This window comes from Phalacrocorax aristotelis, chromosome 4 (assembly GCF_949628215.1).
Source record: "Phalacrocorax aristotelis chromosome 4, bGulAri2.1, whole genome shotgun sequence".
Taxonomy (NCBI): Eukaryota; Metazoa; Chordata; class Aves; order Suliformes; family Phalacrocoracidae; genus Phalacrocorax; species Phalacrocorax aristotelis.
Genome location: NC_134279.1, coordinates 7,299,000 through 7,314,575, shown reverse-complemented (window position 1 = coordinate 7,314,575; position 15,576 = coordinate 7,299,000). Strand labels below are relative to the sequence as shown.

General features: G+C 38.1%; 1 protein-coding gene across 1 annotated transcript; it reads left to right on the top strand.

Annotated features, from left to right (window-relative positions):
• The first annotated feature begins 2,000 nt into the window (after positions 1–2,000).
• IL21 (interleukin 21) lies at positions 2,001–15,339 on the top strand. Its single transcript, XM_075092401.1, has 6 exons — positions 2,001–2,135; positions 2,255–2,290; positions 6,172–6,309; positions 6,749–6,826; positions 14,484–14,501; positions 15,274–15,339. Exons 1-6 carry the CDS (start codon positions 2,001–2,003, stop codon positions 15,337–15,339), a joined length of 471 nt encoding a protein of 156 aa, XP_074948502.1.
• Positions 15,340–15,576: the final 237 nt, after the last annotated feature.

Genomic DNA, 15,576 nt, shown 5'->3' with positions numbered 1-15,576 from the left:
AAATTATTTCAAGACATGTCCATCTAAATAAATAATTATCACACTACCTTTTCTTCAAGAAATTAAATTTTAGACTATGTGGCAGAAGAATGTATTCTTTTTCTTACTTATTTCAGTTCTCGTTTTTCAGGATTTCTGTCCTATCAGGTGTGATTAGTTACCCCTTTCACTGGGAGAGATTCTGTGTGTGCATACAGGAAAGCATGAGTTATGAGGTTATGCATATCTACACATACACGTGTAAAATCTATTCCTTAAAGCAATTCATTTTCTAAAAGATTAAAAATGGCTTAAGCACAAAACCAGCATACTGTAAATAATCATTTGTACGTAGAAAACAAGCACACCTGAGTATGCTGGATAGAGCTCTCATCAGCTTAAATGCTCATTTTGAAATGAACAACTAGAAATAAGTGATCCAATGTCACTGCCCAGATTCACTCACCAGACAGAATCATATAGGTGTATTTTATACGATGTCAGCACAGTATCCAGACTAGCATTCTAGACACCAAACTGAAGTCCAAACACTGTTTAGATTTTGTAAAGCACCTCCAAAGCCATCTGAAATCTTCAGACTTCCAGAGGCAAAGATTTAATTTGAAAGACACTTGAGCATCTTTTTCTTGACCACAGTGAAAGTGTCCGAGTGACTTTAACTGCCCTCTACTAACTCCACACAGGGACCTTTAATGGTAATACCACGGTGTTGATAACCATTTTTTAATGACAATAAGTAAGAGCCATTTAAAGTATTTTTTTTCTGCTTTGCAATGAAATATTAGGAACAGTGATTTTAAAATCAACTGATTCCTAGAGCTGGCAGTCCAGTAAGTCCCTAGTGCCGACAGAGAGCCTTACTGAGAACAGTACAGCTCAGTGAGAGTGACAGGAACTGGGCTTGGGCTGAAGGCAACTAATATGATAACAGCAGCATACTCAAGAAGGACACCTTTAAATACCTTTAACTTCAGTGGCAGTCATTTAGAAAGAAAGCAACTGTGGAAGTCCCCATAAAAGAACATTCTGTACCAGCATTTGCTGGAGAAAAATCCCTTTACCAATGCACATCTTTTAAACAGATTTCCTCAAAAGCAGCATATATACTTAATTACAACAGGCATCAGTTTTGAAGGAATTGACTAGAGTCTGCCTTATTTCTTAAATCATTCTGCTGGTTTGATTCTGGCTTTACATTTTTTAAAGTATGCATTTTTATTTGGATTTCACACAAAACAGATGCACTTCTACATTCTCAAGAGAATTCTCAGGTCTCAGTATCACATCTCCTTTGAAGGGATTGCATTAAATTGCAAAATTAACCTTGAGCCTAGCTGCTGCAGGATGTAATTGAATGTGTTTAGCTGCCACAAGCATTGGAGCACCACTGCAAAGTGGCAGCGTCCCTTGGGACAAGCTAAGAATGTAGAAGTGGCAGCTCACAGTCATCAGGGAGGACTAACTAAGAAACATCACTTGGAGCCATAAAATAAGTAGGATAAATACATTTAAGTTCTGAAAAGAAGTCCTGCCATATTTCTCCAGCACGGTATAGAAGAGCTTCAGATGGTTTGGAGCGATTTGTTGCTGCAAGAAACAGGAAAAAAAACGCAGAATCTTTGTTTACCTAGGTCTGTGGTTTCTAAGTACCTACTTTTTACTACGTTCATTTCTTGACTCAAAGTGAAAATGGGAATTCACCCTTTTCTCTTTTTTTCCTGTCCAATGTGCAGATGGGGCATATTTTTGTTCACTCCATCAATCCCTGCCCCCTACGCACAAACTTGCATATATGCACCTAGCCAGTGGAAAAGAAAAAAGGGTTACTCATTAATCCATTCTACAAAGCTTTCCAAACTGAAATGGGTGGGTTTTACATCTCCAGCAAGGAGCAATATATAGGTAGGTACGTGGCATACCTGAGCACAGCTCAAACTGAAGTGTTCATCTTGAATAGCACAACTTCGCTCCTGGCTCATTTTAAAACAAAACTCATCGGTATGGAGAGGATGATTATTTTCTGTACACTCTTCTTCTGTTCCAGTATGGCGCTGACCGCAGCTCCACACAAAATAGCAAAATACAAACAGATTTTCAAGACAATTAATCTCTTAGAAACCACAGTGAAAGATAAGGTAAGCAAAGTATTTGTCATAGTATTGAAACTATTTTCAAGGATTGTGCTTTGCTTAGAATATATCTTGTGAGGGACATCGCTTTCAAATGTTTCTAACTTAGATTTGTTTTATTGTAGGACGTTGAATTGCTGCATACACCAGAAAACCCTGCGGTGAGACTGATTTAACACTTCTTTCTAATTGTATCAATTTGATTTTGTACTGATTTATTCCATTGACAGATGGCAGATGCCTTCTTCACATCTCTGACCTAGTACTCTTAATGCAAGCTAGACTGAATAAGAAAATACTTTGACAGAAGTTCCTTATTTCTGGAGTTTTGATGGCAGAAGTGTTTATATTACATAATTTGAATGACTATTTTGCTATCATGTGTGCATTCTAACACACCCACAGATTCAAATTTGTATGTATTCCATTTGCTCAAGAAATGGTGCTAAGAGTGAGAATTCATACAAGATCCAGATAAGCAGCAGTGCTCTTGGGGATGCAGGTTTTGGGAGTGGAAGTGCCTCCAGCTGCCAGGAGCTCCAGCCACACTGGAGCATTGCTGAGCTGAACCCAAAGGGACTCTCCTTTCCCTCCCACTGCAGCTAAATGCCAAGAGTGGCACTGTAAGGCTGTGTTACAGAGCGCTTCCTCTCATACGTAGTCACACTGGTTTCTCTGACACTATTCGTGTGCAAGAGTCATGCTATGAATGGGAAGATAGAACTGTATTCTGCAAGTATTCTCTTTGGATTATAACTAGTTAAAATGACAAGAACAGGTCCCTGTGAGTCCCTTTTTAATACAGCTATTTATTTATACATTATTTAATGCTGATATTTTGCGGTGCCAAGGTCAGGAACTTCTTACGTGTAGTAAATTACACCAGAGTCACAGAAAGTGTGCGCATACTCGAAATTGGCAGGATGCAGGATCTACTGGAAAGTAAATGCTCATAATAGTAACAACATGTCTTAAAAGCTTAGAAGGCAAATACATCCTGCTTTCTTTTGATAATCACCAACACCCAACAAAGGTCTAGAGCTAGCTGTGGCTAATCTAATGTTATACGTCTCCTGTTATCAGCCGTCTTAAATTTACCCATAATTTTGATTTTTGAGCCCTGACCACTATTTCAGAAAGCAAACAATTCTGATCGATGTATAAAAATTATCATGTATAGTTTTTTGAAAAACGCCCGGAGCGTAAAGCTGTTTACTCAGGACTATAAACTGTCTTGCAAAATGACAAGAAGAAAGGAAAGAAACTCACCTCGTTTCACACAGGTTTTGTTAGCCTCCTCGTAGGCTTTACGGTTGGGTGCATTTTTTACTTGCCAGAAACATACAGAAGCATGACCAAAACATACATTCCTTCTCATTGCTAGAAACAACTGCAGTGCAAAAACCTAACGCACCCTAACTAATTGCTGGGTTTTCTTCATTAACACTCTCTAACTTGTGGTGTCAAAGTGAAAAGGAGCAGATGATAGCTGTCATTTTACTGCAGTGTTTGCCACTACCTCCGAAACAAAGCAAATACAACTAGTGACTAATCGCTTAATCAGTTTTGTTGGTTTTTTTTTTTTTTTCTCAAAAATAACATGGTCACCTCAGGAAGGAAGACAACAGTTCATTTGCAGCTTAGGGCTTTACAGTCTGATTCTGGGAGGTCCCACGTACCTCTGCTGAAAACTAGAGGTGACAGAGAATTCATGTATTTAGAAGGTACTAGGTTGATAGAGGTTAAAAACGACAAAAACTTAAAAAAAATACTAATGTTCTAATAGTAATTACCACCAGCAACCAAACTAACAAACTTTTCATCCTGCAGGGTGAAATTTACATTTACTGATTTGTCTAAGTACTAAGATATGAATTACAGTGTGCCAAAGCTGCACTCAGGGTGATGAGATGCAATCACACCCTAACAAAACTGGATTTAATAAAAAGTCTTTCACATAACTGTATTTCAAATATCAAAATACTGCTTCTTTGTTAACCTGCTTAACCCAGATTTACATTTGGCCTTCAATATTCAGGAAGAAGACAGTTTTAGAACATTCATAGTTTTATAACATAACATAGACGCTTTATAACATTCAAAATTCAGTGGTTTATCACTATTTGTTTTGACTTCCTTGAGGTTCCTGTGAGTGGACCGAGTGTTAGCCCCAATTCAAACCCACGCATTTTCTTTGTCCATTCAACAATGAAATTATTTTAAAAAAGAAAAAAAAGAAAAGGAGGTGAGAAATTTTAAAAGTTCAGAGGACATCAAATCAAGGGAAAAGAGGCTGCAGCTAAAAAAGTAGTCTTAAGGCTGAAATTATTCAAGACTGGAGGGAAAATAAGATGAAGTAAGATCTATTGCTGGTGATTGACATTGCAGCTGAAGGCAGTGACACAATGCTGATTTACATCGGATCAGCATCTAACCCCACTGATCACTAATTCAGGAAGCGAAGGCTTTGCAGGCTAAGCTGTAAAGTCAGTTTGAGTCAGATGCAGAGTACTGCTGCGAATTGCCTCTGATACGAATATTTTACATGTTTGCCTAGCCCCCCCCTCAGACGTTACTAGTGGTCTATGCTTTTTAATGCCTCTTCATCAAACTGCTTAACCCATCACAACATACTAAAACCCACAATCCTTGTGGTCCTCTGACTGTTGGCCTGCCTACTGCTAACTGTTAACTCAGCAAAAAAAAAAAAAAAGCCAGCATATATGAGAAATGCTGGTTTCTCAGCTCATCACGGATGAGGCAGAAAATGTTTTCAGTTTCATCTGGAAAATTGATCTCTCTAAAAACGAGTGGTTTTTTTCCAGTAAGCAAGACTGGTTACGGTAAGAAGCTTGAAACAAACATAAATGTGTGGTTTTTAAGGAAAATAAAATGTTATATCTAACCAATATAAAATGTTGCTATTAAAATTTGCTACAAGCAACATACGTGAAAGTTGCCTTGTCCTTGCCAAAGCAGCAAACTGCAGCGGCACCTAATAAACCAGACAAGATTCAGCTTCAGTAGCAGTTGGTATGCAAAACAGGGATGATGGCTTTGGAGCCTTTCTAATATGTGTAATCAGCAGTTCTAAACGTTTCCTCCTTTGGAAAACAGAAAACAAGTTAAAATTTGGCTTCAGTAAATGCTGCTTTTCTTTCTCTGTTGACTATAGGTTAGTTTTGGCAATATTTTCCACGGTTGTGCGCTTAGCAAAGGAAAACAGCCATTGCGCAGGAAAGGAGATTCTGGAGAGCTTGTAGTCTTTCTGTTAGCATCAGTAAAATTAATATGCACCGTGAAAGGAAAGTGGCAGGTTGCTTTAATTCCAGATAAGCAGCAGCAACAGAAAATTTACATGAACAGAATAGATGGCCTCTTTTTCAAGTTAGATACAGATGGTGCTTGCATTCCTTAACTTAGGTTTAACATGCACCTGAATTTGAAGCAACACAGTAAGACAATTCTAGCCAGGAGACTGGCTCCTTATCCAGCCTCACATCCTCAACCCCTTTTTTCCCTTCAGTAAGGTAACCAGCTTGCTATCAAGTGAGAACATTTCAATAGGATCTGACAATATGCAGTTCTGCGTCAATTCCAAGTATAATTATTAAGTAGCTAATACTAGAAACGGCACAAAGATTAGGAAGAAAAAAGCATATTCCCACACATAGCACTATGGAACAGTCCAGAGTGATATTCATAATTTTGTTAAAAGAAAATACCTAGGCCTGTTCTTGTGGAAACTTACTACATGTACAACGGTCTACCCTTCAGTAGCATTTTCTTTCAATTGCTGTCATGATTAATATCCAAGTGGACATTTTAGGCATATATTTTATGAGGAAATACTGAAGTATAAAGGTTAAAGATCTCTTCTGTTTCTAAAACTGATTTAAAAAAAACCCACAAAGCAGTACAGCTGAATCTTCTCAATCAATACCCTGGATATGCACTTTTGCACATGGACCACAACCTAACACATCCAGGAAAAAATGCTGCAACATTCGTTTTAAAACTGTTCCTTCTTTTCCTGCCTTAGGAGGAATGCCTGTCCACAGCTGTGACCTGCTTCCAGAAGGGCACACTGAAATTACAACCAGAAAACAGCACAGTAAATGCTACATTCACCCAAACCATTAAAACCTTGAAAAGATTCACCCTCAGCAGCCGTGGAAAGGTAGGATTTCCTCACAATGCTCGTAATTGTAATCATTGTTCCCTATTTTCTATAGCATACACCACCTGAAATGGTGGAATTGCAGAAAGGAAACTTGTTAGAAAAACCCATCTGCTTTCCATTACTCTGGAGACTAAAAATGTCCAATATTTTGCACTTCTGGAAGAGGTGTTCACTCTGATCCTATCAGTTAGTTGCATGTGTGTACTTGGCAACCATGCAATGTGCCCGACAAAAGGACAGGGATTACTGCAAAGCATGTGAACGAAAGACCTCGTTACTATATTCTTTCCCTTCCTGAAAGAGCCTGTGTCTCAGCCTTTCCCTCTGTAAAAGGCTTTGATTACATCTCTCTTGATTTTTCAGTAAGAAAACTAGAAGTATTATTTGGGATTCTGGTGCACTGTTTAGAAGTGGCATGATTTTCTCTGTCTTCCAGTGTGAGTCTTCGTGCGAATCTTACGAGAAAAAGTCTCCCAAAGAGTTTTTGAAGAGCTTTGCAAAACTTATCCAACAGGTAATCAGAGTTGATTCCTCCTGGGTGCTATCTGACATTTTGCTAACAATTACAGATATCCTTATTTTACACTATTTCTAACAATGCATTGTTTTTGCAGTTACTCAAGGACTAATATAGGACACACCAGAGCTGGAGGCTACTGAAAATCTACTATTTAAAGCAGACACTATGTTATTTAAGACAACATGAAAAATGTAAATATTTTCCTATGCTGTGCTGTGTGTGTGTGGTAAGTGAAAGCTTCTTCCAAAATATTAAGAAGTCTCATTTGGATGGCTATTCATAAAATGGGCACTGTTTTGAAAGTGATCCTAGCCTCACCTTACAGTGAAAACTAAATTGCAATTTCACAAAAATAGATTCTTTTAAAGGACTTAACTATCACCTTCTGCTGAACTAGAAATACGTGAGATGGCTACCTCTGTATTTCTGCTTTGATCTTAAGTGAATCTCATACAGAGATGTCTGAAACTTTTTCAAAAACAAAAAAGTTATCAGATGCTTTGAATCCTCAAAAGGTGATCTACTTGGACCGATTTCCTTATCTACAATAATACCACACACAGAGGTTTTTTTGTAAGTTCTTAGACTGTATCTTAGCTAACTATGGAAAAATATCCTGTGTTTAACTGTCTTATAAGTACTGGAAAAACATTTACAAATCATACCATATGGCACGGGTCTGACCTGTGTCCAGCTTGAAGTTAACGGCACATTCGCCATGGGTTTCAATAGGAGTCATCTCAAGAGGAGTAATCCACATGCTCTAAGTGGAGATACAGGATTCTGTGTGGAAAAACACATTTCAGAAGATGGAATTCCCCCTAGACTTCCTTGACTTAGCATGAAATAATTAAGCAGATGCATGACTGGCTGGTACGACCAGCCACTGCAAAAGGTCCAACAAATACAGAAATTGATTATTCGGAGTGAAGCAGCAAAAATGCATATTGCTCTTTCTCAGCAGGCAATATTATACACCCATATTCATGTACTATTAACACTATTCCTTCTCTCTACTCTTGATTCACTTTAACGGTTTAGGTTTTAATTGCAATTTTTTCTTTAAAAACTGTCAATTTTTTTTGTTATGTGGAAACCTGCCTGTGCACCTTCTGAATCCTGAGATTTATGTGGAACTATGGCCAGAGATACCATTAAATTTTCTAAAATAAAAGTGAGTATCAGAGCACCTAAAACTAGTTTTTAGCAGCTCAATAATATATCACCATATATTAAGATGCAATTAATATAATTACATACCACCATTATGTTCTGCTTGCAGTGATTCTGTACCTCTAGACTCTTCCATCTGAGAATTAACTGTTAATTCACCCCCAAACAGATATTAGCCCCACACGAGGAGATGGATCTTGGAAGAGAGCGTAAAGCCTTCCAGTAAAAATTAGCCTTTCATCTATTTTTCTCTCTACTTAGCAGAAATGTGGTATAGAGAGGAAACTGGAAAACTACATCTAGTGTTAGGATGGAAAATGACAAGCTTAGTTACCTCCAAAAATAATGAGGTAGTATTAAAAATATTTCCATTCCTACCAATGTCAGCCTAAAGGAAAACTAATACCAAAAGCTTTTTTGCCTCCCCATTTTGCCTCACATTTTCTGAAATGTGAACCTCCTCAAAAACCTCTGTCAGAGGAAGAAGGTCGGTCCTCAGGGCAACAATGAACCAACAATGAACCAAGTTTCCACAGCGAACTCTCCTTCTTTCTGGTGATGACCATTTCAATTCAGATCATCATCTTTTTTTGTTTTGGTTTGGGTTTTTTTTTTGGCTTCAAAAACTGCTTTTCCTCTGAGTAATGTTCTATCTCATACCTCAGTGTTTCCACATTACCACGTGAGAATTAACATTCTAACCATGAACTACCACTCATACGCAAGTAATGAAGCTACCAAGCTTAAAATGGTGTTCTGCACCTTTTATCTCCGCTTCTCTGACTTTGCTACCCATAAAGTCCCTTCACCACCAATTAGTAAGCAATATGCAAAGCTGCTGCTGCGACTGCAATGGATTTTGAAGTTATGGAAGTACAGAAAGTCAGCGTAAAACTTAATTTCAGATTTGGAAAAACAAAACTGGGAGAATGTTAAAACAAGTCCTGCAATTGCAGGGTACCTGCTGATGTTTCCACAACGTTACACTTAAATTTTGATGGAGGAGTTTAATTGAATGCTTTTATTATGAACCAAGTGCTTTTTTTGGTGGGTCCTAGAAGGCCAACCAACAAAACAGCAATTTGCATTCACTTCCATGGAATATTTTCATGTGCAGAGTTTTGGGGAAAGAGTTTTATTTTTGTACAAAGTATGTGGTTTTTGATTTGTAAATGTCTTTTCCAGTAATTTGCTAAGTGCATTCAAATCAATATTCTAAAAGACCCTGTTAAAACTCTTGTTGTGCAGATGAAATGCGATTAGCGTGCCCTAAAGAACATTGTACGTTACCTATTTATTAGTAACCATTATAAAGCATTGAGAAGTGACTTTTGTACCTGGGATGGCTATTTTATGACAGAAAAGCAATTTCTTACCTGAATGTCATAAGCTAACTAGTTACTCCTGCCTACACTGGAACAATTTCTGGGTTTTGTACATGAGGCAGCATGTAATGCAGAAAGTAATGTAGCTATTTCTGTTTAGTGACTTGCTCTACTGTTTTTAAACTATGGATCTTATCACACCAAGCATAGTGCTAAAGGGTTTTTTTGGTGGTTGTTTTAAACGTAATATACTCATTTGTTAATTGAGGCTGTTTCTTGTACTGGCAGAACAACTTAATTCAAAACGCTCATTCATAGGGTTCAAAAAACTAGCGAAAAACTGTAAGAAATGTAACTTAGAGGGTTAATTGTTCTGAGATCTTGCAGAAAACTCTATTTATTGGACAATCCAGTCCAGATACGTATGGGGAATATTAATCACAAAATTATCACAGCTGATTTTGGTTAACACCACACTTCAGGGCAATGTCAGCACAATCACTGTGGGCAGCTTTGTACGCCTCAAATCCACTTGGACTCGCACAATGCTGAGGTCTCCTGCTAACTCTTCGATTTGCCAGAGTTATGGAAGGTTGAGTGTATTATTCAGGGTGTGTTATTTGAATCCCAAATGAAGAACAGGAAATCAGTGAAAAACAGCTCGATCTTCAAGAAAGCACGATCTTGTTCTTCGACACTGTTCTCAGGAGAAAAACTGAAGATGCCCCAGGAGTAACTTGTGACCCTAGGAAGGACTAGTTATCACAATTCCAGATGCATACACAGTCTTGACTTATTTTTACTTGTAAGATTAACTCTCTTTGTACTAACTGCACTCTCTGCAGAAGCAATGTATGTTTCGTTAACTGAGTACACAGAGTAAGCCGTAAAAGCTCACTACCTCCCAGGGAGGTTCTACAATATATTTATGATTTTAATCATAAGTGCCCTTTGCAGGCACTTCAAGATGTGTTTTAGCATGATATATACAATTCTGTATAATATTTACTTTTCCTGAGAAAATTCTTTATTTTTATACCAATTGTCTCATCTAATTTAATTATTTATTGCATTTCTGTGAATGGAATGTTCATACTGAGGACTATGTGGTCTGATTTATTTATACGCCTGTGATATTAAATAATTTTAGCTAAAATGATTTTGTCTTGTTATTTTCTTTAAAATCTTCTGACCATTCCTACCCTGACAGTGGCTCATAAAACCCTTCAGTGAACTTTATTAGCCTACACTGTCATAGATACAAAGTTTATCTTCCCCCTGTTCTTATATAACTGTTAAGAAGGGATCATGAAATGTTACTGTTCCCATCTCATTTAAAAATCTTTTTTAAAAATCGGCTTGTCAAGCTTAATAAATTCCCCTTCAGAAACTCACAACAGGTTCAGTCACGTCACCTAGATTTCTGTAGACTGACATGAACAAAAGTCAGGTAACTCCATGTTTTGAGTCTACACAGAATAAAGTCAAACACCTGAAAACATGTCTAGAAGTAACAATTATCAGTCTGTTTTTCACTGTTCTCGCTCCTCATCTTACTTTTTCTCATGCTTTGAAATGTCAATCCTTTTTCCCATCCCAAGTTGATAAGATATGTGGAAGTTCTCAAAAAATGAGTACTTTTAGCTATTATACTTTGTAAGGGTAGCTATGTTTTATCTTTTATTAAAATACCTTTTCCCTAAAATGTAACCAAAATGGGCTTTGTTCCAACAAACACACACAAAGCTCTAACAAAAAAAAAAGACTAAACAGTTGAACAGCTATTCCTTCATTTTTCATCTGGTCAGAAAACACTGACTCAGATAGTACCTCCTTCCATTATGTTTTCTGTAATCACACATGTGCATTGGTTGGGCCTGATTTTCTTAAAATAAAATTCTTCAGAAATAAGTAAAAATAAAAAAGGAAGTGTCATAAAACATTGGAGATTTCAGGTATAAAGTGCTCCTACATCCAGGACAGAGGTTGATGTGCAGGACAATACCGCTATGATTTCTTTCTTAGAAGACAAGCGGTCCCTGCTCTGCCCAGTAGGCATTTTCTGCTCAAAGGAAGAGCCAGCAGCCAACTCCCAATGAGCTGGATGTTCCAGTTGCCTCCTGTTGGCTCCCAAATAGTTCAGTGGTGGCAGACATCTGAATCTGCAGCCTAGATCACCCTGTAAAAGCGTTTGGAGGGAAGAGCAAGAAGATAGGGTCTAGTCCAAGCAATCCCTCCTACCTTTGCACACAAGAAACCAGTGGGAGTCAGATATGCTGGGATTCACTCAGAGGTAACCATCACGCAACTCTGAGCCACCTGCTCGCTCAATGAAGAGAAGCAGATGTATTCAGGAATAAGTCATCCTACTCCAACCCAGGTATGTATCATAGGTGACTGGAAAAAACCATGGGGGACGGTGCTCAGATAACTGCATATTTAATGCCTATTACCAGATACGACGGATCTCACTCAGACTACCTAGGATTTATATGCACGCCAAAGTGTTCAGAATGTTTCTGTGGCTGATGCAGTGTCTCCAGGTGCATATTTGCTAAATACTCTATAGCCTTTCTTTCCTGGCAGAACATATTTAATTTTGCACATACAGACTGCTTTTATTTCTTACTTGCAACTCTCAGTATTTCCACCTACAGATATTACATAAAATATTAGAAAATACAGGAAAGAAAATATCTGGGGTAGACACTTCTTTGCTTTTAGTCTAAGGAAACTGAAAAATAAATACACGTTACAAAATGTAAGTATAATTTCAGAAATACAATTAGTGGCTGATGTAACAGTGTCTCTGCTGTGGGCAACTGATGGTGTGTAAGTGTCTTGACACTGCATTGTGGGAAGCAAATAGCCCCTGAAACCCTGAGGCCAGGCCACTTTGTCTTCCTATGTACATGCTTCATTGCCTAGACATACTCTCCTAACTCCAATTATAATGCCACAGACCTCACAGAACCTGGACTAGATCACACAGAAGCTTTAACTGAAGGCTTTAAGCTTCTGATACATTCAGAAGTATTTGCTGGAGCACAGAGGATACGTTGTGCGTTGTATCAATATATGATGGTGCAACAGACACCAGTAGAGCCTCTCAAACCAAACACAGTTGTGCTAATGCCAGAATCACTCAACTATTTAACTCTGCTGAGAAATCTAGGCACAATTTTGCCCAAACTGACCTAGATAGCCGTGCACTGACACTGCTGTGTAGATGTGAAATAACTACCTGTGGAACATGTCAAATACATTGGTTTGTACTGCATAGAAATGCTGCGCTCTTTCTATCAATAAGTTTTTTTTTTTACAACCCCTGCATATTGTCCCAACAGCTGTGGGGGCAGGGAACAAAACAAATCTGTCCTAACAGTGTTCTTGCTTTGCACTTGTGCTGATGATCCATGTTGTGAAAGGAGCAAAGGTGAAAGAGAACATTTCCTATACAAACGTCTTCTTTGTCCAAGCTAATGATCTGAATTGCTGTACTGCCACCTGTTGGTAATTGTATGGAAATTCAAAACAGTTCCAGATAAATAGGTAAGCTGAATCATTTTCATGACAGTATGCTCTGAGATGCTCTACAGAGAAAATAACTAAGTTCTTTACCTCCCATTTAGTTTTCTCTTTTCCTGCTTATGCAGCTTGTCCAATTGTGTTAATGTTGTAACATTATGAAGTGTATGTTTAAAAAGCCCAGAATGAAGGCAGCTAAAAAATTACTCAAAAAAGTTTATATTTTCTAGGCTTCAGAGATGTTAAGATGGAGCATTACTTATACAGAATCGTTTGTTTATTTCTAATGGAAGCTGTGTCTCTCCATTCTTGTATCTTACTTTTCTATCTATGCATATATCACAGCACTCTATTACTTCAGCATCTTTCTTGCATACCTTTTTCACCACTCTCAAACAGACTGAAGTATCAGCAACAACTCAGAGAGGATGAAGGGTTTACATGGTAGCTAAAACTTCTGAAGGAATTAGAGAGAATGAAGATTGACAGTATGGCAATATGGAGTCACTCAGAAAATGGAAAGTTAGTTTAAAATTAAGATAAGACAGATCACCTCAAATCATGCATAATATGCACAGGTCAACACATACTACCTATATACACATGTTCTGAGGCTAAGTTAAGGCCTCTCTGTTTTCTTTTGGACAAGAGCATCTTCACTGGTTTTAATAGAGTTTAGCTTGTGTACGTTGATTTCACATCATTAGCTGGCTTATTTTTCCCAAAGAATCACCGTCAAAATAGAACTGGATCAAACCTGGCTCACAGGTCATGCCACTTGGTGTTTATCCTGACATTGGCCTGTAGCCCCAAGGAGCAAAGTTTGCAGTGCAGCTGACAAGGATAGCAGGTACTTGGAGCATCGTCCCTGGGCAGTAATGCTCCTGGATAAAACAGAACATCTGAGACAATCTTCAATGAATACCTCCAAAACTCCTTCTGGAGCAACACTGAATATGATACAGATTTATATGCTGTGGCAAGAGAATACAGACGGAGTCCTCAAAACTCATCACTGGTGCCAACTTGCCAGCGGACAACAATTTATCTGTTCCAACACTGAATTTCACCGTTCTTTTGCCCAGTCAGTCTTGAAAGGTTTTTCCAGAACTTCTTATGCTCTGCCCTTGTCTTCACTGCCCTACCGCCAGCAAACTTTCCCAAGGTAAACTCTATTCAAGAATTGCACTACAATCAGTTCTGTCTTCTCTTTGTTAACTTTCAACCAACTAGTTTCCCATGCAATAAACCTCCTTTTAAGTCTACTGATGCATGGAGATATTATCTTTCAGAGAGGGACTTTGTCTGCTTTGAAAATCCACATGACTACAGAAGCCAAATCACCTTTATCCAATATGACTGTTGATCCTGTCAAAGATTTCCAACGTGCTTTGTATGGCACGATTTTTCTTTCCGAAAGCCACAGTGACTCTTCTTAAGCGGATTACGTTTACTCAGGTACCCATTAATTCTTTTTTTTTTTTCCTCATAATGTCTACTAGCTTTCAGAGTTTCCTAGACTCCCTGTGGAACCTCTTTAAAACGTCAGCTTCCCATTCATTGCCGCCCAGTTCTCAGCTATCATGGCAAGAGCGAGAGGTTACATGCCCCTCTTAGCAATTCAGCTATTTCAGAACTCCTCGGTAACTACCGATAGCGGTCTGCTACTATTTGTTTTAAAATGTTGTTCCACTGACATTTTTTAGCCAGTTCAGTTCCTAAGAGACCTTTTCATGTTTTCCTCCTGAAGAAAGTAGCCAACTTTCTCACTTTATTCCAAACTGAACTTTTTCGTTTCTTCTACACAAATCATTAATTAGCTTGCCTTTGACAGTCTTATCCTCTTTCATCACCCCTTTCATAGTTGACCATTGTCTTACAAACACTCTTGAAGCATTTCTTGCTCCTACATTTAAAGGAAGATATAGTATTAATTTTTGCTAGCTGTTACCTCAAACTCTTTTTAAGCCCACCTTTTATTTATTTTTTTACACTGTATCTGCCAGTTTAACATCCTATTTTCTTCATTTGAATACATCACCTGTTTTCTGAAAGATGTCAACAGCCTCCCTTACCACGCCAGTCAGCCTCTTTAGCTTCTCCTTTCCCTTTGTAAGAGGCTGTACAAATGGATGCTGTATTAGTGTTCCCATTCATTAACTGTCCAACAACCTGTCAGGATTTCTCCTGCCCCTTTTAGTTTCTTTGTAAAGAGCTTTCTCATTATTACCTCTTTTCACCTTTTGAACATGACCTTATTCTTAAACCTCTCTCTCCTGTTTCCTCTCCCCTCTCCATGAGCATCCTCAATTCTCCATCTTTCTTCTTCCCATTCTTCTAGTTTCCCATATTTTTTTCTCCAATTCACTTTCTTCTTTCTGTTATGCTTCTTCCAATTTCCTTTCTGTCTTCAAGGATTTTCAGACACATGGTGCCATAAACATCAGCTCTACAATTCCATTAAAATGGAAAAACAATTGAACGTAACTTTATAAGGGCCACTAGACATTGGCACTAAACTCTTTATTCATCACAACTGCTGTTTACCAACTGGTGTAAATTCACACAAGGAAAAAGGAAAAATATGGGACACAAATTCATGGCAGCCTCTCCAGGCTGAATATCAAAGGATCATCTACAGGAGAACATCCTTACGACAAGGAATGCAGAAAGATTTTCATTTTTGAACCACGGAAGTGAGGGGACCACTCATGAACC